The sequence below is a fragment of the Oncorhynchus kisutch genome, unplaced genomic scaffold (assembly GCF_002021735.2).
Source record: "Oncorhynchus kisutch isolate 150728-3 unplaced genomic scaffold, Okis_V2 Okis02a-Okis13b_hom, whole genome shotgun sequence".
NCBI lineage: Eukaryota > Metazoa > Chordata > Actinopteri > Salmoniformes > Salmonidae > Oncorhynchus > Oncorhynchus kisutch.
The window spans coordinates 7,419,437-7,443,199 of NW_022261979.1; the positions used below are offsets into that span (position 1 = coordinate 7,419,437).

Below are 23,763 nucleotides of genomic sequence, written 5' to 3' on the forward strand. Positions count from 1 at the left end.
CTCTGAATTGAATAGATGACTGCAAGAGTCCTGTCTGCCACTTATCTATATTGTCAGAGAGAGTGAGAACGGTATTATGAGAGAGTGATTGTTATTTCATACAGGGGCAGTAACAGGCTAGAAAAGCCCCACCAGGTTAATGTTTACCTGGAATATGTGGATAAACTCAGCTCCTGTTGACATAACCCCAAGCTGCACATACTGTTAACAAGGTTAGACAGAGTCGGTCCAATTAAGGACTGATCTATTTTCACTGGCTGTACTGTATTCCTAAAGTTACTGGTGCAGTGAATGTTTAGCTTTTTGGTTCCTCTGCAGGTTTCTTCCTTTCTTCTAGGGACTTTTTCCTTGCCGCTGTGCCACTGCTCACTAGAAACATAATCTTACCTGATCTGATCTGAATAAATGGACGATGAAAATGAGGTGGTTGATTTGTATGGTGTTTTATTACAGAAAGGGAAAGGTTTTTATGTGCTATCCCCCAAAAAACAACAGGCTTAAGTGTCAAAAGGGATACCAACTTTAAAAAAACAACAGGCTTAAGTGTCAAAAGGGATACCAACTTTTAAAAAACAACAGGCTTAAGTGTCAAAAGGGAAACCAACTTTAAAAACACAACAGGCTTAAGTGTCAAAAGGGAAACCAACTTTAAAAACACAACAGGCTTAAGTGTCAAAAGGGAAACCAACTTTAAAAACACAACAGGCTTAAGTGTCAAAAGGGAAACCAACTTTAAAAAACAACAACAAAAAACATTTTCTCCCCAATTTGAATCTCATCTCATCGCTGCAACTCTCCAACGGGCTCGGGAGGCGAAGGTCGAGTCATGTGTCCTCTGAAACATGACCCGCCAAACCGCCCTTCTTCTTAACACCCGCCCTCTTAACCCAGAAGTCAGCCGCACCAATGTGTCGCAGGAAACACCGTTCAACTGACAACCCGAGGTCAGTCTACAGGCGCCCGGGCCCGCCACAAGGAGGCGCTAGAGACTGACGATGCCAAGTATAGCCCCCTGGCCAAACCCTCCTCTAACCCGGACGACACTGGGCCAATTGTGCACCGCCCTATGGGACTCCCGGTCACGGCTGGTTGTGATACAGCCCGGGATCAAACCCGGGTCTGTAGTGACACCTCTTAGACCGCTGCGCCACTCGGGAGGCCCCCATGAATACCAACTTTTATCTCTCATTAATATCAATAGGCTAGGTTATATCAATGACCTTTGTCTAGTTACTATAAGGCTACATGTTTATCTATAGGTTAAAGTACCTCTGGTTTCTGTCTTACTATAAAGGTCTAATGTCCACGTCAACCTTCCACCGACTTGATGACATCACAGCACGGCGGCGAGACCTCTCCTGCTCTTCTTGAACTCGCACACGTAGTACATGGTGATGTCACACTCCACCTGGTTCCAGATGCCTGTGGGTGAATACAATCAGGAGGACTAGTCCAAATGGAAGTGTTGATGGCGGCGCCCCCCTCCCTTTGCTCAGACATTGCCGACTCATTCCAGGTCTCACCACACCTGGATAGGTATTTTTTGAAGTATCGGGCTGACTACATTCATTATGTCATAGCAATCTGGTACCAAGACGGCACGGTCGATGACGTGGCACGCAACCATTGGCTGATACGTGCAACGTCTGAGCAGGGGAACACAGCCGATATCTTGACTCTGAAATGGTACTAAGTCCAAATGTATTTATTGGCTGTGTCTAAAGTGGCATCCTATTCCCTAGTTTTATGCACTTTTTGACCAGAGTAGTGCACTCTATAGGGCAGAGAATAGAGTGCCATTTCAGTGTTGCTCATTGATATCTAGAATTAGATTGTAGGACTAGTCAATCATAGTGAGTACATGTTAAAATGTCCTTGCCATACCTGTGCTGACCATCTTCACACAGCTGGTGTTGGAAGGGGCCCCTGATGGCTCCTCTAGGCCCCAGGCTGTATAGTTCCTCACTGGGGTCAAGTCTGCGTAAACAGGCCCTCCCCCCTTCTGCCCAGCCTGCAGCCCGATGAAGACCTGGGTAAGGCCGGCCTGGGTGACGTAGTCTGCAATCAGGGTGTTGGTGTCTGTTGTTTTGGGCATGGCGAGCATACCGCCCCTCAGCTTACAGTTTATCAGAGCCTCTCGGTACTTTCTGGCCTCTTTCACAATCAGGTAAAATTTCTCCTCCGTTTCCTTAATGCCTAAAATGACTGAATATGACATATGAGATGTAATAAGTTGGAGTCTAAACTCCTTATTCATTCAATTCAATATAAGTAAAAACTCCTTATTCAATCCAAGTCAAACCGATATTTATTTGTGTTGTAGGATGCCAGTTTGATTTACGTTGGCTGAGATTTTCTTGTTTTAGTTCAATTGTTTTCTAATGATCTGACCTGAAATGATGATTTAAGCAGAATACAATGACTTACCATTTTTCACAAACTTGACTGCATTCTTCAGCTTTCTGACATTGATGTCCATCTGTCCAACCACCTTCCTGTACCTCCCACAGTCACATGTTGCCCCTGTCAGACATGCTTGTAGTCAGGTACGGCATGTGTCTTACAATAAACATCATTCTCTTTCAGGAAATCTCTTTTTGTAACTAGGCCAGTCCAGAATGTGAAGACACAACATTGTATGATAGTGACTTGGAGGTACTGTCTCCAGTGGTTTGGAGGTACTGTCTCCAGTGGTTTGGAGGTACTGTCTCCAGTGGTTTGGAGGTACTGTCTCCAGTGGTTTGGAGGTACTGTCTCCAGTGGTTTGGAGGTACTGTCTCCAGTGGTTTGGAGGTACTGTCTCCAGTGGTTTGGAGGTACTGTTTCCAGTGGTTTGGAGGTACTGTCTCCAGTGGTTTGGAGGTACTGTCTCCAGTGGTTTGGAGGTACTGTCTCCAGTGGTTTGGAGGTACTGTCTCCAGTGGTTTGGAGGTACTATCTCCAGTGGTTTGGAGGTACTGTCTCCAGTGGTTTGGAGGTACTGTCTCCAGTGGTTTGGAGGTACTGTCTCCAGTGGTTTGGAGGTACTGTCTCCAGTGGTTTGGAGGTACTGTCTCCAGTGGTTTGGAGGTACTATCTCCAGTGGTTTGGAGGTACTGTCTCCAGTGACTTGGAGGTACTATCTCCAGTGACTTGGAGGTACTGTCTCCAGTGGTTTGGAGGTACTGTCTCCAGTGGTTTGGAGGTACTATCTCCAGTGGTTTGGAGGTACTATCTCCAGTGGTTTGGAGGTACTGTCTCCAGTGGTTTGGAGGTACTATCTCCAGTGGTTTGGAGGTACTATCTCCAGTGGTTTGGAGGTACTGTCTCCAGTGGTTTGGAGGTACTGTCTCCAGTGGTTTGGAGGTACTGTCTCCAGTGGTTTGGAGGTACTATCTCCAGTGGTTTGGAGGTACTGTCTCCAGTGACTTGGAGGTACTATCTCCAATGACTTGGAGGTACTGTCTCCAGTGGTTTGGAGGTACTGTCTCCAGTGTTTTGGAGGTACTGTCTCCAGTGGTTTGGAGGTACTGTCTCCTTTGGTTTGGAGGTACTATCTCCAGTGGTTTGGAGGTACTGTCTCCAGTGGTTTGGAGGTACTGTCTCCAGTGGTTTGGAGGTACTGTCTCCAGTGGTTTGGAGGTACTATCTCCAGTGGTTTGGAGGTACTGTCTCCAGTGGTTTGGAGGTACTATCTCCAGTGGTTTGGAGGTACTGTCTCCAGTGGCTTGGAGGTACTGTCTCCAGTGGTTTGGAGGTACTGTCTCCAGTGACTTGGAGGTACTGTCTCCAGTGGTTTGGAGGTACTGTCTCCAGTGGTTTGGAGGTACTATCTCCAGTGGTTTGGAGGTACTGTCTCCAGTGGTTTGGAGGTACTGTCTCCAGTGGTTTGGAGGTACTATCTCCAGTGACTTGGAGGTACTGTCTCCAGTGGTTTGGAAACATACAGTACCAGTCAAAAGTCAGGACAAACCTGCTCATTCAAGGGCTTTTCTTTGTTTTTACTATTTTCTACATTGTAGAATAAGACATCAAAACTGTGAAATAACACATATGGAATCATGTAGTAACCCCAAAAAGTGTTTAACAAATCAAGATAGATTTTAGATTATTCAAGGTAGAAACCCTTTGCCTGATGACAGCTTTGCACACTCTTGGCATTCTCTCAACCAGCTTCACCTGGAATGCTTCTTCCAACAGTCATGAAGGAGTTCCCACATATCCAGTGGTATGGAAACATACATGAACAAAGAACGAGGCTAAATAATGAACTAGCTCACCTGCTTTCCCTTTCAGTCCAGAGGGTCCATCGACTCCTGCATCTCCTGCGTCTCCTGGAAACAACATGTACAGTTACACTGCACATATGGGACAGCAGCATAGTCCAGGGAGGAGAGAGACCAGACATATACATTTTGTGGAGTAGACGTCTGCTTCAGGAGGAAAACTATTTGCACTGGTGAGATATCACCACTAGACAGCAGCACTCCACAGTGCTTCACTTCATAGAGCAGAGATGTGGCAGGAGAGGGAATCAACCTCTCTCTACACTAGGTGTTTTACCCCCTAACTGACAGGAAGGAGAATCAACCTCTCTCTACACTAGGTGTTTTACCTCCTAACTGACAGGAAGGTGAATCAACCTCTCTCTACACTAGGTGTTTTACCTCCTAACTGACAGGAAGGAGAATCCATCTCTCTCTACACTAGGTGTTTTATCTCCTAACTGACAGGAAGGTGAATCCATCTCTCTCTACACTAGGTGTTTTACCTCCTAACTGACAGGAAGGAGAATCAACCTCTCTCTACACTAGGTGTTTTACCTCCTAACTGACAGGAAGGTGAATCAACCTCTCTCTACACTAGGTGTTTTACCTCCTAACTGACAGGAAGGAGAATCCATCTCTCTCTACACTAGGTGTTTTATCTCCTAACTGACAGGAAGGTGAATCCATCTCTCTCTACACTAGGTGTTTTACCTCCTAACTGACAGGAAGGTGAATCAACCTCTCTCTACACTAGGTGTTTTATCTCCTAACTGACAGGAAGGTGATTCCATCTCTCTCTACACTAGGTGTTTTACCTCCTAACTGACAGGAAGGTGAATCCATCTCTCTCTACACTAGGTGTTTTATATCCTACCTGACAGGAAGGTGAATCCATCTCTCTCTACACTAGGTGTTTTACCTCCTAACTGACAGGAAGGAGAATCCATCTCTCTCTACACTAGGTGTTTTATCTCCTAACTGACAGGAAGGTGAATCCATCTCTCTCTACACTAGGTGTTTTATCTCCTAACTGACAGGAAGGAGAATCAACCTCTCTCTACACTAGGTGTTTTACCTCCTAACTGACAGGAAGGAGAATCAACCTCTCTCTACACTAGGTGTTTAACCTCCTAACTGACAGGAAGGAGAATCAACCTCTCTCTACACTAGGTGTTTTACATCCTAACTGACAGGAAGGAGAATCAACCTCTCTCTACACTAGGTGTTTTACCTCCTAACTGACAGGAAGGTGAATCAACCCCTCTCTACACTAGGTGTTTTACCCCCTAACTGGCAGTTTATAAATTAGGGGAAGTAAGTAGATTACCAACACAACACAGGTTGTTTTTATGACAGTTGGAACCGGAGGGCAATAATGTGTAGGCGTCACGTTATCGTGTCACAAAATAGCTGAAGGATCTGAGATTTTCACTGAGATTGATTTGAAGGCTTTTCTCTTGACTTGATACAGCTTCATGAAATACCCTTTATTTTCCCACAGTTACCTGGGACAATAGTACCTGCATAGTGTTTTTATATAACACAAATATGGATATGTTTTGATTATTGTTAAGGCTTAACCTACTAAATTGATAGTGTCATTATGTGTCTGCTAAGTGAGGTCTGGATTTCTGTAGAGCTGTCAGAGCATTACAGACAGGATTGACCAGACTCTTTCTGTAGCTCTGTCAGAGCATTACAGACAGGATTGACCAGACTCTGTCTGTAGCTCTGTCAAAGTATTACAGACAGGATTGACCAGACTCTTTCTGTAGCTCTGTCAGAGCATTACAGACAGGATTGACCAGACTCTTTCTGTAGGTCTGTCAGAGCATTACAGACAGGATTGACCAGACTCTTTCTGTAGGTCTGTCAGAGCATTACAGACAGGATTGACCAGACTCTTTCTGTAGGTCTGTCAAAGCATTACAGACAGGATTGACCAGACTCTTTCTGTAGGTCTGTCAAAGTATTACAGACAGGATTGACCAGACTCTTTCTGTAGGTCTGTCAAAGCATTACAGACAGGATTGACCAGACTCTTTCTGTAGGTCTGTCAGAGCATTACAGACAGGATTGACCAGACTCTTTCTGTAGCTCTGTCAAAGTATTTCAGACAGGATTGACCAGACTCTTTCTGTAGGTCTGTCAGAGCATTACAGACAGGATTGACCAGACTCTTTCTGTAGGTGTGTCAAAGCATTACAGACAGGATTGACCAGACTCTTTCTGTAGGTCTGTCAGAGCATTACAGACAGGATTGACCAGACTCTTTCTGTAGCTCTGTCAAAGCATTACAGACAGGATTGACCAGACTCTTTCTGTAGGTCTGTCAAAGCATTACAGACAGGATTGACCAGACTCTTTCTGTAGGTCTGTCAAAGCATTACAGACAGGATTGACCAGACTCTTTCTGTAGGTCTGTCAGAGCATTACAGACAGGATTGACCAGACTCTGTCTGTAGCTCTGTCAAAGCATTACAGACAGGATTGACCAGACTCTTTCTGTAGCTCTGTCAAAGTATTACAGACAGGATTGACCAGACTCTTTCTGTAGCTCTGTCAAAGTATTACAGACAGGATTGACCAGACTCTTTCTGTAGGTCTGCCAAAGCATTACAGACAGGATTGACCAGACTCTTTCTGTAGCTCTGTCAAAGTATTACAGACAGGATTGACCAGACTCTTTCTGTAGGTCTGTCAGAGCATTACAGACAGGATTGACCAGACTCTTTCTGTAGCTCTGTCAAAGTATTACAGACAGGATTGACCAGACTCTTTCTGTAGCTCTGTCAAAGTATTACAGACAGGATTGACCAGACTCTTTCTGTAGGTCTGTCAAAGCATTACAGACAGGATTGACCAGACTCTTTCTGTAGGTCTGTCAGAGCATTACAGACAGGATTGACCAGACTCTTTCTGTAGCTCTGTCAAAGTATTTCAGACAGGATTGACCAGACTCTTTCTGTAGGTCTGTCAAAGCATTACAGACAGGATTGACCAGACTCTTTCTGTAGGTCTGTCAAAGCATTACAGACAGGATTGACCAGACTCTTTCTGTAGCTCTGTCAAAGTATTTCAGACAGGATTGACCAGACTCTTTCTGTAGGTCTGTCAAAGTATTTCAGACAGGATTGACCAGACTCTTTCTGTAGCTCTGTCAAAGCATTTCAGACAGGATTGACCAGACTCTTTCTGTAGGTCTGTCAAAGCATTACAGACAGGATTGACCAGACTCTTTCTGTAGCTCTGTCAAAGTATTACAGACAGGATTGACCAGACTCTTTCTGTAGGTCTGTCAAAGTATTTCAGACAGGATTGACCAGACTCTTTCTGTAGGTCTGTCAAAGTATTTCAGACAGGATTGACCAGACTCTTTCTGTAGGTCTGTCAAAGTATTTCAGACAGGATTGACCAGACTCTTTCTGTAGGTCTGTCAAAGTATTTCAGACAGGATTGACCAGACTCTTTCTGTAGCTCTGTCAAAGTATTTCAGACAGGATTGACCAGACTCTTTCTGTAGGTCTGTCAAAGTATTTCAGACAGGATTGACCAGACTCTTTCTGTAGCTCTGTCAAAGTATTTCAGACAGGATTGACCAGACTCTTTCTGTAGGTCTGTCAAAGTATTTCAGACAGGATTGACCAGACTCTTTCTGTAGCTCTGTCAAAGCATTTCAGACAGGATTGACCAGACTCTTTCTGTAGCTCTGTCAAAGCATTTCAGACAGGATTGACCAGACTCTTTCTGTAGCTCTGTCAAAGTATTTCAGACAGGATTGACCAGACTCTTTCTGTAGGTCTGTCAAAGCATTTCAGACAGGATTGACCAGACTCTTTCTGTAGCTCTGTCAAAGCATTTCAGACAGGATTGACCAGACTCTTTCTGTAGCTCTGTCAAAGTATTTCAGACAGGATTGACCAGACTCTTTCTGTAGCTCTGTCAAAGCATTACAGACAGGATTGACCAGACTCTTTCTGTAGGTCTGTCAAAGCTTTTCAGACAGGATTGACCAGACTCTTTCTGTAGCTCTGTCAAAGCATTACAGACAGGATTGACCAGACTCTTTCTGTAGGTCTGTCAAAGTATTTCAGACAGGATTGACCAGACTCTTTCTGTAGGTCTGTCAAAGCATTTCAGACAGGATTGACCAGACTCTTTCTGTAGGTCTGTCAGAGCATTACAGACAGGATTGACCAGACTCTTTTTGTAGGTCAGTCAGAGCATTTCAGACAGGATTGACCAGACTCTTTCTGTAGGTCTGTCAGAGCATTACAGACAGGATTGACCAGACTCTTTCTGTAGGTCTGTCAGAGCATTACAGACAGGATTGACCAGACTCTTTCTGTAGGTCTGTCAGAGCATTACAGACAGGATTGACCAGACTCTTGATGAGGCCTTGAGGTTTACATACATGTTACTTCAGAGAGGGGCTGCATCACAAATGACAACTTATTCCCTGTATAGTGCACTAGTGTTAACCAGGCTCTGATAGAAAGTAGTGCACTACTGTTAACCAGGCTCTGATAGAAAGTAGTGCACTACTGTTAACCAGGCTCTGATAGAAAGTAGTGCACTAGTGTTAACCAGGCTCTGATAGAAAGTAGTGCACTAGTGTTAACCAGGCTCTGATAGAAAGTAGTGCACTACTGTTAACCAGGCTCTGGTAGAAAGTAGTGCACTACTGTTAACCAGGCTCTGGTAGAAAGTAGTGCACTACTGTTAACCAGGCTCTGGTAGAAAGTAGTGCACTACTGTTAACCAGGCTCTGGTAGAAAGTAGTGCACTACTGTTAACCAGGCTCTGGTAGAAAGTAGTGCACTAGTGTTAACCAGGCTCTGGTAGAAAGTAGTGCACTACTGTTAACCAGGCTCTGGTAGAAAGTAGTGCACTACTGTTAACCAGGCTCTAGTAGAAAGTAGTGCACTAGTGTTAACCAGGCTCTGATAGAAAGTAGTGCACTACTGTTAACCAGGCTCTGGTAGAAAGTAGTGCACTACTGTTAACCAGGCTCTGGTAGAAAGTAGTGCACTACTGTTAACCAGGCTCTGATAGAAAGTAGTGCACTAGTGTTAACCAGGCTCTGGTAGAAAGTAGTGCACTACTGTTAACCAGGCTCTGATAGAAAGTAGTGCACTACTGTTAACCAGGCTCTGGTAGAAAGTAGTGCACTATATAGGGAATAGACGGCATTTGGGATGTACACAGGGTTTCACACAGGACATAATGGTTTAGCTCTCAGTAAACATGTTCCTGACACCTAAATATGAGTCCCTTCCAAGCTGATCACATTGACGACCGTGGAAAATAATTCTCTACTAGCGGACCTGAGTTCACATACTATTTGATACTAATACTGTCACGCCCTGACCTTAGAGATCCTGTTTATGTATCTATTTTGGTTTGGTCAGGGTGTGATTTGGGGTGGGTATTCTGTGTTCTATGATTTGTATTTCTATGTTTTGGCTGGGTAGGGTTCTCAATCAGGGACAGCTGTCTATCGTTGTATTTCTATGTTTTGGCTGGGTAGGGTTCTCAATCAGGGACAGCTGTCTATCGTTGTATTTCTATGTTTGGCTGGGTAGGGTTCTCAATCAGGGACAGCTGTCTATTGTTGTCTCTGATTGAGAACCATACTTAGGCAGCCCTTTTTCCCACCTGTCTTGGTGGGAAGTTGACTTTGTTTATGGCACATAGCCTTTAGCGTCATGGTAGCGTCATGGTAGCGTTTATTGTTTTGTTCAGCGTCTTTTCTAATAATAATAATATGTACGCTCACCACGCTACACCTTGGTCCTCTTCATTCAACGGCCGTGACAAATACTATTAAGAGTAACATTACTTTATTGGTCAATTGCACACGAGGTCCAACGGAATTTTGACCTCTGATTTGACCCCTCAGAAAGACACACACACACACACACATACCGTTTTTTTTTGAGAAGGGGTGGGGGGTGCCACACTGGGCACCTGGGGAACTGTTGTGGGGGGTTAAGTGCTTTGCTCAAGGGCACAAAGGCAGCTAGGCAAATCCTTTATCTGTGCTTGATTGATAGAATAGTCCCAACACTGTCTGATACTACAGGCAGGCTAGAGCACTGTAACCCTGTCTGTCTGATACTACAGGCAGGCTAGAGCACTGTAACCCTGTCTGTCTGATACTACAGGCCAGGCTAGAGCACTGTAACCCCTATCTGTCTGATACTACAGGCCAGGCTAGAGCACTGTATCCCCTGTCTGTCTGATACTACAGGCCAGGCTAGAGCACTGTAACCCTGTCTGTCTGATACTACAGGCAGGCTAGAGCACTGTAACCCTGTCTGTCTGATACTACAGGCAGGCCAGGCTAGAGCACTGTAACCCCTATCGGTCTGATACTACAGGCAGGCTAGAGCACTGTAACCCCTGTCTGTCTGATACTACAGGCAGGCCAGGCTAGAGCACTGTAACCCCTGTCTGTCTGATACTACAGGCCAGGCTAGAGCACTGTAACCCTGTCTGTCTGATACTACAGGCAGGCTAGAGCACTGTACCACTGTCTGTCTGATACTACAGGCAGGCTAGAGCACTGTAACCCCTATCTGTCTGATACTACAGGCCAGGCTAGAGCACTGTAACCCCTATCTGTCTGATACTACAGGCCAGGCTAGAGCACTGTAACCCCTGTCTGTCTGATACTACAGGCCAGGCTAGAGCACTGTAACCCTGTCTGTCTGATACTACAGGCAGGCTAGAGCACTGTAACCCTGTCTGTCTGATACTACAGGCAGGCTAGAGCACTGTAACCCTGTCTGTCTGATACTACAGGCCAGGCTAGAGCACTGTAACCCCTATCTGTCTGATACTACAGGCCAGGCTAGAGCACTGTATCCCCTGTCTGTCTGATACTACAGGCCAGGCTAGAGCACTGTAACCCTGTCTGTCTGATACTACAGGCAGGCTAGAGCACTGTAACCCCTGTCTGTCTGATACTACAGGCCAGGCTAGAGCACTGTAACCCCTGTCTGTCTGATACTACAGGCCAGGCTAGAGCACTGTAACCCCTGTCTGTCTGATACTACAGGCCAGGCTAGAGCACTGTAACCCCTGTCTGTCTGATACTACAGGCCAGGCTAGAGCACTGTAACCCCTGTCTGTCTGATACTACAGGCCAGGCTAGAGCACTGTAACCCCTGTCTGTCTGATACTACAGGCAGGCCAGGCTAGAGCAAATGATCAAAGAATGGAAAGATTTCAAATAGTATTTGAACCCAGGTCTGTCTAACAGATGCATCTACAACCCGAGTTGAAGGGTTCAATGGGAAGAGAGGCTGAATCCATTGGATAAAAAGCTGTTTATGTAAAACAAGCTTGATGAAGGTCTCCCAGGTAGTTTGGGTCTGGCAGTGTGTCTCTGTGGCCAAGCCCTAATGGCACCCTATTCCCTGTATAGTGCACTACTTTCAACCAGCCCTATGGGTAGTAGTGCACTACTTTTAACCAGCCCTATGGGTAGTAGTGCGCTACTTTCAACCAGAACTATGGGTAGTAGTGCACTACTTTCAACCAGCCCTATAGGTAGTAGTGCACTACTTTCGACCAGAACTATGGGTAGTAGTGCACTACTTTCGACCAGAACTATGGGTAGTAGTGCACTACTTTCGACCAGAACTATGGGTAGTAGTGCACTACTTTCGACCAGCCCTATGGGTAGCAGTGCACTACTTTTAACCAGTCCTATGGGTAGTAGTGCACTACTTTTAACCAGCCCTATGGGTAGTAGTGCACTACTTTCGACCAGCCCTATGGGTAGTAGTGCACTACTTTCGACCAGCCCTATGGGTAGTAGTGCACTACTTTTAACCAGCCCTATGGGTAGTAGTGCGCTACTTTCAACCAGAACTATGGGTAGTAGTGCACTACTTTTAACCAGCCCCATGGGTAGTAGTGCACTACTTTCGACCAGCCTTATGGGTAGTAGTGCACTACTTTCAACCAGCCCTATGGGTAGTAGTGCACTACTTTTTACCAGCCCCATGGGTAGTAGTGCACTACTTTTAACCAGCCCTATGGGTAGTAGTGCACTACTTTCAACCAGCCCTATAGGTAGTAGTGCACTACTTTCGACCAGAACTATGGGTAGTAGTGCACTACTTTCGACCAGAACTATGGGTAGTAGTGCACTACTTTTAACCAGTCCTATGGGTAGTAGTGCACTACTTTTAACCAGCCCTATGGGTAGTAGTGCACTACTTTCGACCAGCCCTATGGGTAGTAGTGCACTACTTTTAACAAGTCCTGTGGGTAGTAGTGCACTACTTTCGACCAGCCCTATGGGTAGTAGTGCACTACTTTCGACCAGCCCTATGGGTAGTAGTGCACTACTTTCGACCAGCCCTATGGGTAGTAGTGCACTACTTTCGACCAGCCCTATGGGTAGTAGTGCACTACTTTCGACCAGCCCTATGGGTAGTAGTGCACTACTTTTGACAAGTCCTGTGGGTAGTAGTGCACTACTTTCGACCAGCCCTATGGGTAGTAGTGCACTACTTTCGACCAGCCCTATGGGTAGTAGTGCACTACTTTCGACCAGCCCTATGGGTAGTAGTGCACTACTTTCGACCAGCCCTATGGGTAGTAGTGCACTACTTTCGACCAGCCCTATGGGTAGTAGTGCAACTACTTTCGACCAGTCCTATGGGTAGTAGTGCACTACTTTTAACCAGTTCTATGGGTAGTAGTGCACTACTTTTAACCAGTCCTATGGGTAGTAGTGCACTACTTTCGACCAGCCCTATGGGTAGTAGTGCACTACTTTCAACCAGAACTATGGGTAGTAGTGCACTACTTTCGACCAGCCCTATGGGTAGTAGTGCACTACTTTCAACCAGAACTATGGGTAGTAGTGCACTACTTTCGACCAGCCCTATGGGTAGTAGTGCACTACTTTCGACCAGAACTATGGGTAGTAGTGCACTACTTTTAACCAGTCCTATGGCTGAATAGGGTGTCAGTAGAGACACAGCCTCTGTATCATTGGCCTGAGATGCAGCCAGAACAGTTTTCTTCTCCGTAAGCAGAATATTTCCCAGTCTGATTACTAAATGATTACCTTGGTCTCCAGCAGGACCCATCTTCCCTGTCCGGCCCTGCTCTCCTTTATCTCCGAGCTCCCCTGTCAGACCTGAGACAGAGGGTAGGAGAAGACTGGTGAACTGCCAGACCTGAGACAGAGGGTAGGAGAAGACTGGTGAACTGCCAGACCTGAGACAGAGGGTAGGAGAAGACTGGTGAACTGCCAGACCTGAGACAGAGGGTAGGAGAAGACTGGTGAACTGTCAGACCTGAGACAGAGGGTAGGAGAAGACTGGTGAACTGCCAGACCTGAGACAGAGGGTAGGAGAAGACTGGTGAACTGCCAGACCTGAGACAGAGGGTAGGAGAAGACTGGTGAACTGTCAGACCTGAGACAGAGGGTAGGAGAAGACTGGTGAACTGTCAGACCTGAGACAGAGGGTAGGAGAAGACTGGTGAACTGCCAGACCTGAGACAGAGGGTAGGAGAAGACTGGTGAACTGCCAGACCTGAGACAGAGGGTAGGAGAAGACTGGTGAACTGTCAGACCTGAGACAGAGGGTAGGAGAAGACTGGTGAACTGCCAGACCTGAGACAGAGGGTAGGAGAAGACTGGTGAACTGCCAGACCTGAGACAGAGGGTAGGAGAAGACTGGTGAACTGCCAGACCTGAGACAGAGGGTAGGAGAAAACTGGTGAACTGCCAGACCTGAGACAGAGGGTAGGAGAAGACTGGTGAACTGCCAGACCTGAGACAGAGGGTAGGAGAAGACTGGTGAACTGCCAGACCTGAGACAGAGGGTAGGAGAAGACTGGTGAACTGTCAGACCTGAGACAGAGGGTAGGAGAAGACTGGTGAACTGCCAGACCTGAGACAGAGGGTAGGAGAAGACTGGTGAACTGCCAGACCTGAGACAGAGGGTAGGAGAAGACTGGTGAACTGCCAGACCTGAGACAGAGGGTAGGAGAAGACTGGTGAACTGCCAGACCTGAGACAGAGGGTAGGAGAAGACTGGTGAACTGTCAGACCTGAGACAGAGGGTAGGAGAAGACTGGTGAACTGCCAGACCTGAGACAGAGGGTAGGAGAAGACTGGTGAACTGCCAGACCTGAGACAGAGGGTAGGAGAAGACTGGTGAACTGCCAGACCTGAGACAGAGGGTAGGAGAAGACTGGTGAACTGTCAGACCTGAGACAGAGGGTAGGAGAAGACTGGTGAACTGCCAGACCTGAGACAGAGGGTAGGAGAAGACTGGTGAACTGCCAGACCTGAGACAGAGGGTAGGAGAAGACTGGTGAACTGCCAGACCTGAGACAGAGGGTAGGAGAAGACTGGTGAACTGCCAGACCTGAGACAGAGGGTAGGAGAAGACTGGTGAACTGCCAGACCTGAGACAGAGGGTAGGAGAAGACTGGTGAACTGTCAGACCTGAGACAGAGGGTAGGAGAAGACTGGTGAACTGCCAGACCTGAGACAGAGGGTAGGAGAAGACTGGTGAACTGCCAGACCTGAGACAGAGGGTAGGAGAAGACTGGTGAACTGTCAGACCTGAGACAGAGGGTAGGAGAAGACTGGTGAACTGCCAGACCTGAGACAGAGGGTAGGAGAAGACTGGTGAACTGTCAGACCTGAGACAGAGGGTAGGAGAAGACTGGTGAACTGCCAGACCTGAGACAGAGGGTAGGAGAAGACTGGTGAACTGTCAGACCTGAGACAGAGGGTAGGAGAAGACTGGTGAACTGCCAGACCTGAGACAGAGGGTAGGAGAAGACTGGTGAACTGCCAGACCTGAGACAGAGGGTAGGAGAAGACTGGTGAACTGCCAGACCTGAGACAGAGGGTAGGAGAAGACTGGTGAACTGCCAGACCTGAGACAGAGGGTAGGAGAAGACTGGTGAACTGTCAGACCTGAGACAGAGGGTAGGAGAAGACTGGTGAACTGCCAGACCTGAGACAGAGGGTAGGAGAAGACTGGTGAACTGCCAGACCTGAGACAGAGGGTAGGAGAAGACTGGTGAACTGTCAGACCTGAGACAGAGGGTAGGAGAAGACTGGTGAACTGTCAGACCTGAGACAGAGGGTAGGAGAAGACTGGTGAACTGCCAGACCTGAGACAGAGGGTAGGAGAAGACTGGTGAACTGCCAGACCTGAGACAGAGGGTAGGAGAAGACTGGTGAACTGCCAGACCTGAGACAGAGGGTAGGAGAAGACTGGTGAACTGTCAGACCTGAGACAGAGGGTAGGAGAAGACTGGTGAACTGCCAGACCTGAGACAGAGGGTAGGAGAAGACTGGTGAACTGCCAGACCTGAGACAGAGGGTAGGAGAAGACTGGTGAACTGTCAGACCTGAGACAGAGGGTAGGAGAAGACTGGTGAACTGTCAGACCTGAGAGAGAAACTAAAGGCCAGAGAGAGAGAGAGGGGGGAGGGAGAGGGGCAGAGAGGGGGAGAGAGAAACTAAAGGCCAGAGAGAGAGAGAGAGAGAGAGAGAGGGGAGGGAGAGGGGGAGAGAGAAACTAAAGGCCAGAGAGAGAGAGAGAGAGGGGAGGGAGAGGGGCAGAGAGGGGGAGAGAGAAACTAAAGGCCAGAGAGAGAGAGGGGAGGGAGAGGGGCAGAGAGGGGGAGAGAGAAACTAAAGGCCAGAGAGAGAGAGAGAGGGGAGGGAGAGGGGGAGAGAGAAAGGGGGAGAGAGAAACTAAAGGCCAGAGAGAGAGAGAGAGGGAGGGAGAGGGGGAGAGAGAAAGGGGGAGAGAGAAACTAAAGGCCAGAGAGAGAGAGAGAGAGGGGAGGGAGAGGGGGAGAGAGAAACTAAAGGCCAGAGAGAGAGAGAGAGAGGGGAGGGAGAGGGGGAGAGAGAAAGGGGGAGAGAGAAACTAAAGGCCAGAGAGAGAGAGGGGAGGGAGAGGGCAGAGAGGGGGAAAGAGAAAGGGGGAGAGAGAAACTAAAGGCCAGAGAGAGAGGGAGAGAGAAAGGGGGAGAGAGAAACTAAAGGCCAGAGAGAGAGAGAGAGGGGAGGGAGAGGGGGAGAGAGAAACTAAAGGCCAGAGAGAGAGAGAGAGGGGAGGGAGAGGGGAGAGAGAAAGGGGGAGAGAGAAACTAAAGGCCAGAGAGAGAGGGGAGGGAGAGGGGGAGAGAGAAAGGGGGAGAGAGAAACTAAAGGCCAGAGAGAGAGAGAGGGGAGGGAGAGGGAGAGAGAAAGGGGGAGAGAGAAACGAAAGGCCAGAGAGAGAGGGAGAGGGAGAGACAAAGGGGGAGAGAGAAACTAAAGGCCAGAGAGAGAGAGAGGGGGGAGGGAGAGGGGGAGAGAGAAACTAAAGGCCAGAGATGGAGGGGAGGGAGAGGGGCAGAGAGGGGGAGAGAGAAAGGGGAGAGAGAAACTAAAGGCCAGAAAGAGAGAGAGAGAGGGGAGGGAGAGGGGGAGAGAGAAAGGGGGAGGGAGAAACTAAAGGCCAGAGAGAGAGAGGGGAGGGAGAGGGGGAGAGAGAAACTAAAGGCCAGAGAGCGAGAGAGAGGGGAGGGAGAGGGGGAGAGAGGGGGAGAGAGAAAGAGGAGAGAGAAACTAAAGGCCAGAGAGAGAGAGAGAGGGGAGGGAGAGGGGGAGAGAGAAGGAGGGGGAGAGTGAGAGGGGGGAGAGGGAGGGGGAAGGAGAGAGGGTGGAGAAAAATGGGAAGAGAGATGGAGAGAGAGAGGGGGGGGACTGAGAGGGGGGAGAAAGGGGGAGTGAGGGGAGAGTGAGAGGGTGGAGAAAGAGAAAGAGGGGGAGAGGAAGAGGGGGGAGAGAGAGAGAGAGCTAGGGGGAGAGAGAGACCCAACCAAATTAGACCCAACAAAATTGTGAGAAAACAAAAAGATAATTACTTGACACATGGAAATAAACAGTGCAAACTAGAGAGAGAGACTAGAATGCTATTTGGCCCTAAACAGAGAGTTCACAGTGGCAGAATACTTGACCACCGTGACTGACCCAAATTTAAGGAAAGCTTTGACTATGTACAGACTCAGTGAGCATAGCCTTGCTATTGAAACAGGCCGCCGTAGACAGACCTGGCTCTCAAGAGAAGACAGGCTATGTGCTCACTGCCCACAAAATGAGGTAGAAACTGAGCTGCACTTCCTAACCTCCTGCCAAATGTATAACCATTTTAGAGACACATATTTCCCTCAGATTACACAGATCCACAAAGAATTTGAAAAACAAACCCAATTTTGATAAACTCCCATATCTACTGGGTGAAATACCACAGTGTGCCATCACAGCAGCAAGATTTGTGACCTGTTGCCACAAGAAAAGGGCAACCAGTGAAGAACAAACACCATGGTAAATACAACCCATATTTATGTTTATTTATTTTCACTTTTGTACTAACTATTTGCACATCATTACAACACTGTATACAGTATATACATAATATGACATTTGAAATGTCTTTATTCTTTTGGAACTTTTGTATGTGTAATGTTTACTGTTCATTTTGATTGTTTATTTCACTTTATATTCTACTTCACTTGCTTTGGCAATGTTAACATATTTGTCCCGTGCCAATAAAAGCCCTTGAATTGAATTGAGAGAGACGGATTGGGACATCTGCTTTTTATGCCAGAGCCGCTCTGCCAGGATCAAAATGAGTATTTCCTCAGGAAATACTCAGTAGTTGAAATAATAACTGATGCAGGACCCCCTTCCCAAAAGCCTGTACCACACATGAACCGTCTAGCACCAGTCAATATTGTTTTTCACAATGTATTTCAGCCATGTCCAGTTGGATTGAATTGTAATTATTTAGTATCTTCACAGATTGTATAAAGCGTTGGTGTTTTTCCAAATTAGACCTACTTTGGGGTTTTGTTCAACCTAGCATATGTACAGCTCAAGTATTTTAGTCATCATCACATTTTAGCATAATTTCAGCTGACTGAATTTTTTAAAGGACAATTTCCTAACACACGGAAACATTTCTCAACATGGAACATCATCATTATGGTGTCTGCTTTCATATTCTAGCAGGTGGGACATTTCAAATGATAGGCTGAACGTGAAGAGATTGTTTGATTTAGTCAGGAACGGTCATTATAAAACTGGTTGTTTGGATCCTGGATGCTGATTGGACGAGCCGTCTTGTATTGGCGGTCACAGACACACCTATGCCTGATAACGCTTCCCTCTGAAAAGTATCCCTGCGCCTCCATAAGACTATGATGATCGTGTTGCTGGCCGAATCATTTCTTGTATTTATCCCAACTCGCACATGATTTCCCCTTGCTTCCAGCCTAGCATTTAGTTTGGTACAGCGGGGGATAATATAAGCCTAGCTGTCTGCCTGTAAGACCTCGGGAAACAGTGTTAAACTTTTGAATTTAGTACCATACGGTGAACGGTGCCCAGACGAGACCAGACAACTTTTTCTGAGACAGTCGAAATCACACATCAACGTCAGTATCATGGACATATCCAAGTAAATGTCAATAGAAAAAAAAGAAGCTCAAACAAACGAAAATGCAGTTTGTGTACTGTTATTAAAGGTTCAATGTTTTGACGTGACTGAGTTAGCTGAAGTTGGTTAGCTATCTAGAGCAAGTAACGAGAACGGATGACCAGTCCTGTTGCATAGCAACTATGCAAAAATCATTTACAACTGGGTCACGTCTGTAGCAACATGACCAAAATAACTAACACCCAGATTATTCTGGTGGAATCATTCAATTCTATGTAATGACTTATCCAAATAACGTTTTTTAATGAAAATATGTAACCATTGTTATTTTAAATATGTTGGTAAGAATTGTCTAAAAGCAATAAGGCACACAAGGCAGTGGTTTATCGCATCGAGCCGAACAATACCATTTACCTACTGTGACTGTAGTCGTCATATTGCACTGCCTCTTGCACCTTATTGATTAATTATCCACTACCGATACAGGTCTGATTATTGATTAATTATCCACTACCGATACAGGTCTGATTATTGATTAATTATCCACTACCGATACAGGTCTGATTATTGATTAATTATCCACTACCGATACAGGTCTGATTATTGATTAATTATCCACTACCGATACAGGTCTGATTATTGATTAATTATCCACTACCGATACAGGTCTGATTATTGATTAATTATCCACTACCGATACAGGTCTGATTATTGACATTTTCTCACTGATATTGCTAAGTTTAACCAGCAGTCAGAAGTTCAAGATGTCATTCTCTCATTTCACTTCCCCCTTTTCAAAGGCCAACCGGTGTCTAATGACTCTCCTTCTCCCAGGTGCTGAAGGCACCAGCAGCTGATGCTCAGGAAAGGTTCAGAGAAAACTTTAGTTTAGTGGCACAAATGACACCCTATTCCCAAATACCTACACAGTGCACTGCTGTTGACCAGAGCCTTATGGGTCCTGGTCAAAAGTACTGTATTATTTATGGAAAATGTGGCACCATTTGTGATGCATTTTAGTTTAGTGACCCTTTCATGCAATGTCAAATTAAAGGCAATTACAAATTTGGCTTCAGTCAGTCTTAGCTTAATCAACGACAGTAGTATGTGCAGTGGATATTTTAAACTCACTTTGATGGTTAGTAACCCTCTTTAAGCCCCATTTACATGTTAAAGTTACTCTAACATCTCTTAGTAAATTACCTGTAAAGGAAACTTTGATCAAGCTGGGTATTTACTGTAATGTCATGTAATGGATTTATAAATCATTACGTTATGGTGAACATACATCAAATCCAACCGAACAACAAACCTATACAGGAAACCAACATTGTTAGTTTTGTTATCCACTGTGGGGTGAAGTTGAAAAAACAAGTCAACAAGTTTGATGTGTTCTTTCTTTGTGGGGGGGAAATGACTCCCAACGGTCCTGGCTGGCATTTGTCTCTGTCTGTTGGTCCGATGATAGAGGTGTGTGTTTGTGAAAGAGGCCAGCCAGAAGTTCATTTAGCGCCTGTGCCTGCCTCCCTGTCTCTTACGTCCACCTCCCACAGAACATATATGGTGCTCCCGCCGACCGCTGGCCGCCATACTGCAGCAGCAATTAACACGTCTGCTCTGATGTGACTTCCTTCAAGGAAAAGCAGAGAGTCAGGCTCACGGAGGCTGGCTGGTCTGGCCCAGGCTACTCCATTGTAACTCAGCTCACTGCCGGTGCCAATCAGACCTCACTCACGTCAGAGTCAGACACCGTGCTGCTTCTGAATATAGAAAGACTGGGGGGATTAGCTAGTCTGTTCTGCTTTTGAGTCTAGAGTATTGAGTGCTTATATAGGCATGTACCTTCAACTGAGGAGGTTTTACATACCTTGAACTCTGAGGACTTACTCTGCGGTGGGCAGTGGTGGAAAATGTGTCATACTTGAGTAAAAGTAAAGATACCTTAATAGAAAAACAAAGCATTTGTCTTTAGTGAGTCTGCCAGATCAGAGGAAGTGGGAATGACTACGGATATTTTCTTGATAAGTGTGTGAATTGGACCATTTTCCTGTCCTGCTAAGCATAAAAAATGTAACGAGTACTTTTGGGTGTCAGGGAAAATTTATGGAGTTAAATTTTCTTCAGGAAGTGAGTGAAATAAAAGTTAAAGTTGTCAAAATTATAAATAGTAAAGTACAGATACCCCCCAAAACAACATAAGTAGTACTTTAAAGTATTTTTACTTCAGTACTTTAAACCACTACGCGTGGGAGTATACAAAACACCTCAGCTCACTTAGACACTTAACAAACTCTGTTTGGATACTCTGTTTAAAACCGTCAAGACAACAATTTAAAAACAATTTAAAAAAGGATCAGTAGAACATGCCGGAAAGTTGAATCAACTCTCTGGCTTTTATACCACTTCCTTTTAATTCCTCAATGATTCATGTATTTGAATATTAAACCAATAAAAGATATATAAAGGAGGAACCTAGTAGTCCTGGTGGGCCGGTCTTTCCCAGCCGTCCCTGGTCTCCCTCGCCTCCCCCTTCACCCAGGTCTCCTGTTAGGAGAGGAAGAAACGTTAAGATGAGATTCAGCAACTCTTGGGAGGCCAACGGAAGTCACTTTAAAAATGCTTCTTTATTGTTGCACGTAAAACCAAGGCTTTTGGCCTTCAAGGTTTAAAAAAAAAAGAATAAAATAACGTTGATGCTTTTATACATTTCAAAATGGCCTCCTATGAACTCAGGGACCAATCACAACGAGGAGAAGAAAAAGAGATAGAGACAGAGGTTTGTTCAGTGGACTGAAAGGCTCCCATTTGACCTGAGGAAGCCTGACTCAGTAGGTCTCCTTGGCTTTTCTGTGTCTGGTTTACAGGTTCACTGACTTCAAGACAAACCGTAGACGTTCTTTCTCAGTCCATATAGACACTGCTGTTTGGGATGGGTCTTATCTAAATAAACCCCTCTATTGTGAAGCAGCTGTTTCAATACAGACAGTCATAGTGGCCACTTCTCTGGCGCTAGCAATAGCACGCAAAACAAAATGAAACATTTCCTTGTGTATAAATTACTCATGACATACAGTATATACTCCTCCTAAAATCCCCAAATAAGTATTACCTCTACTGTCTAAGGGTGTTAGTTATAGTCCAACCTACACAGCCAACACCGTGTTAATACTGCACAACACTACAACAGTAGCAGCCTCTCAGACCAACCATGTCTTAAGGCTGTTGCCCCAATAAAGGAGATGGAAGTGACGCTACTATTTCAACACATGGTTATTGTTTAATACCAGCAGGGTCTCTGTAGGAAACAAGCTACTGTTGTAGTGAAACAACAAAACAGCAACCGAGGCATGCTATCTCCATTAACCTGCCGTGACTGGGAGTCCCATAAGGCGGCGTACAATTGGCCCAGCGTCGTTCAGGTTTGGCCGTTGTAGGCCGCCATTGTAAATAATCATTTGTTCTTAACTGACTTGCCTAGTTAAATAAAGATTAAATAAAAGATTTTTAAATAAAAATTAACCACCTGGTTTAACACGGTGCAGACAGATCATGCTATCTCCATTATAACCACCTGGTTTAACACGGTGCAGACAGATCATGCTATCTCCATTATAACCATCTGGTTTAACACGGTGCAGACAGATCATGCTATCTCCATTATAACCACCTGGTTTAACACGGTGCAGACAGATCATGCTATCTCCATTATAACCACCTGGTTTAACACGGTGCAGACAGATCATGCTATCTCCATTATAACCGCCTGGTTTAACACGGTGCAGACAGATCATGCTATCTCCATTATAACCACCTGGTTTAACACGGTGCAGACAGATCATGCTATCTCCATTATAACCACCTGGTTTAACACAGTGCAGACAGATCCTGCTATCTCCATTATAACCACCTGGTTTAACACGGTGCAGACAGATCATGCTATCTCCATTATAACCACCTGGTTTAACACAGTGCAGACAGATCATGCTATCTCCATTATAACCATCTGGTTTAACACGGTGCAGACAGATCATGCTATCTCCATTATAACCACCTGGTTTAACACGGTGCAGACAGATCATGCTATCTCCATTATAACCATCTGGTTTAACACGGTGCAGACAGATCATGCTATCTCCATTATAAACCATCTGGTTTACCACAGTGCAGACAGATCATGCTATCTCCATTATAACCATCTGGTTTAACACGGTGCAGACAGATCATGCTATCTCCATTATAACCATCTGGTTTAACACGGTGCAGACAGATCATGCTATCTCCATTATAACCACCTGGTTTAACACGGTGCAGACAGATCATGCTATCTCCATTATAACCATCTGGTTTAACACAGTGCAGACAGATCATGCTATCTCCATTATAACCATCTGGTTTAACACAGTGCAGACAGGATTTAGATCATAATTTGTTTGCTTAACATTTAAAAGGATTTGAATTTGCATAACATATCTATTAAACGGCAAATGTCAATATCTACGATGAGATTTACAAATTCATATTTTTTCGAGCCCTGACAATCCCCAAGCTCTTACATAGCATCAGACAGATTGCTCTACTGTGGAGACACACCAGATAGTTCTAGAATCCTTTAGAGAGCTTGCAGATGGAAGGTTGAAAAACATCACCTTTAGATCCTGGCAGAATAGTGTTGGAACAGACTTCGACCGCATTAAGAGAATCAAAGATGGTTGAAAGGACAGAGAGCAACCAGTAGCCTCCTGCTGAAGTCGTGATGTTTCATGTCCTTTAGTATGAGGATTCAATACAGCACAAGGACCATACAGCATGTTTTAGACGCAGAGCTGGGGTCCTATCTTTGTTTACCAAACGTTATCACTTCTCTGTCATGCTGTCAGACAACAGTATCCAGGCTAGGTCATTAGCCAGGCTAGGTCATTAGCCAGGGTAGGTTAGGGGATACATGTTTACTCACTCTTGTATCTGGAATGTGACTATCTTTGTAATGTTGTATTTGCACCAGGAATATGTTATATCAATGTATTATT

General features: G+C 45.7%; 1 protein-coding gene across 1 annotated transcript; it reads right to left on the minus strand.

Annotated features, from left to right (window-relative positions):
* Positions 1 to 427: 427 nt before the first annotated feature.
* Positions 428 to 23,521, minus strand: LOC109880423 (collectin-10-like). Its single transcript, XM_031812102.1, has 7 exons — positions 23,383 to 23,521; positions 21,209 to 21,280; positions 13,339 to 13,410; positions 4,260 to 4,313; positions 2,428 to 2,523; positions 1,885 to 2,205; positions 428 to 1,422 (listed from the first exon to the last, which is right to left on the minus strand). Exons 3-7 carry the CDS (start codon positions 13,358 to 13,360, stop codon positions 1,334 to 1,336), a joined length of 582 nt encoding a protein of 193 aa, XP_031667962.1. The 5' UTR covers positions 13,361 to 13,410; positions 21,209 to 21,280; positions 23,383 to 23,521; the 3' UTR covers positions 428 to 1,333.
* Positions 23,522 to 23,763: the final 242 nt, after the last annotated feature.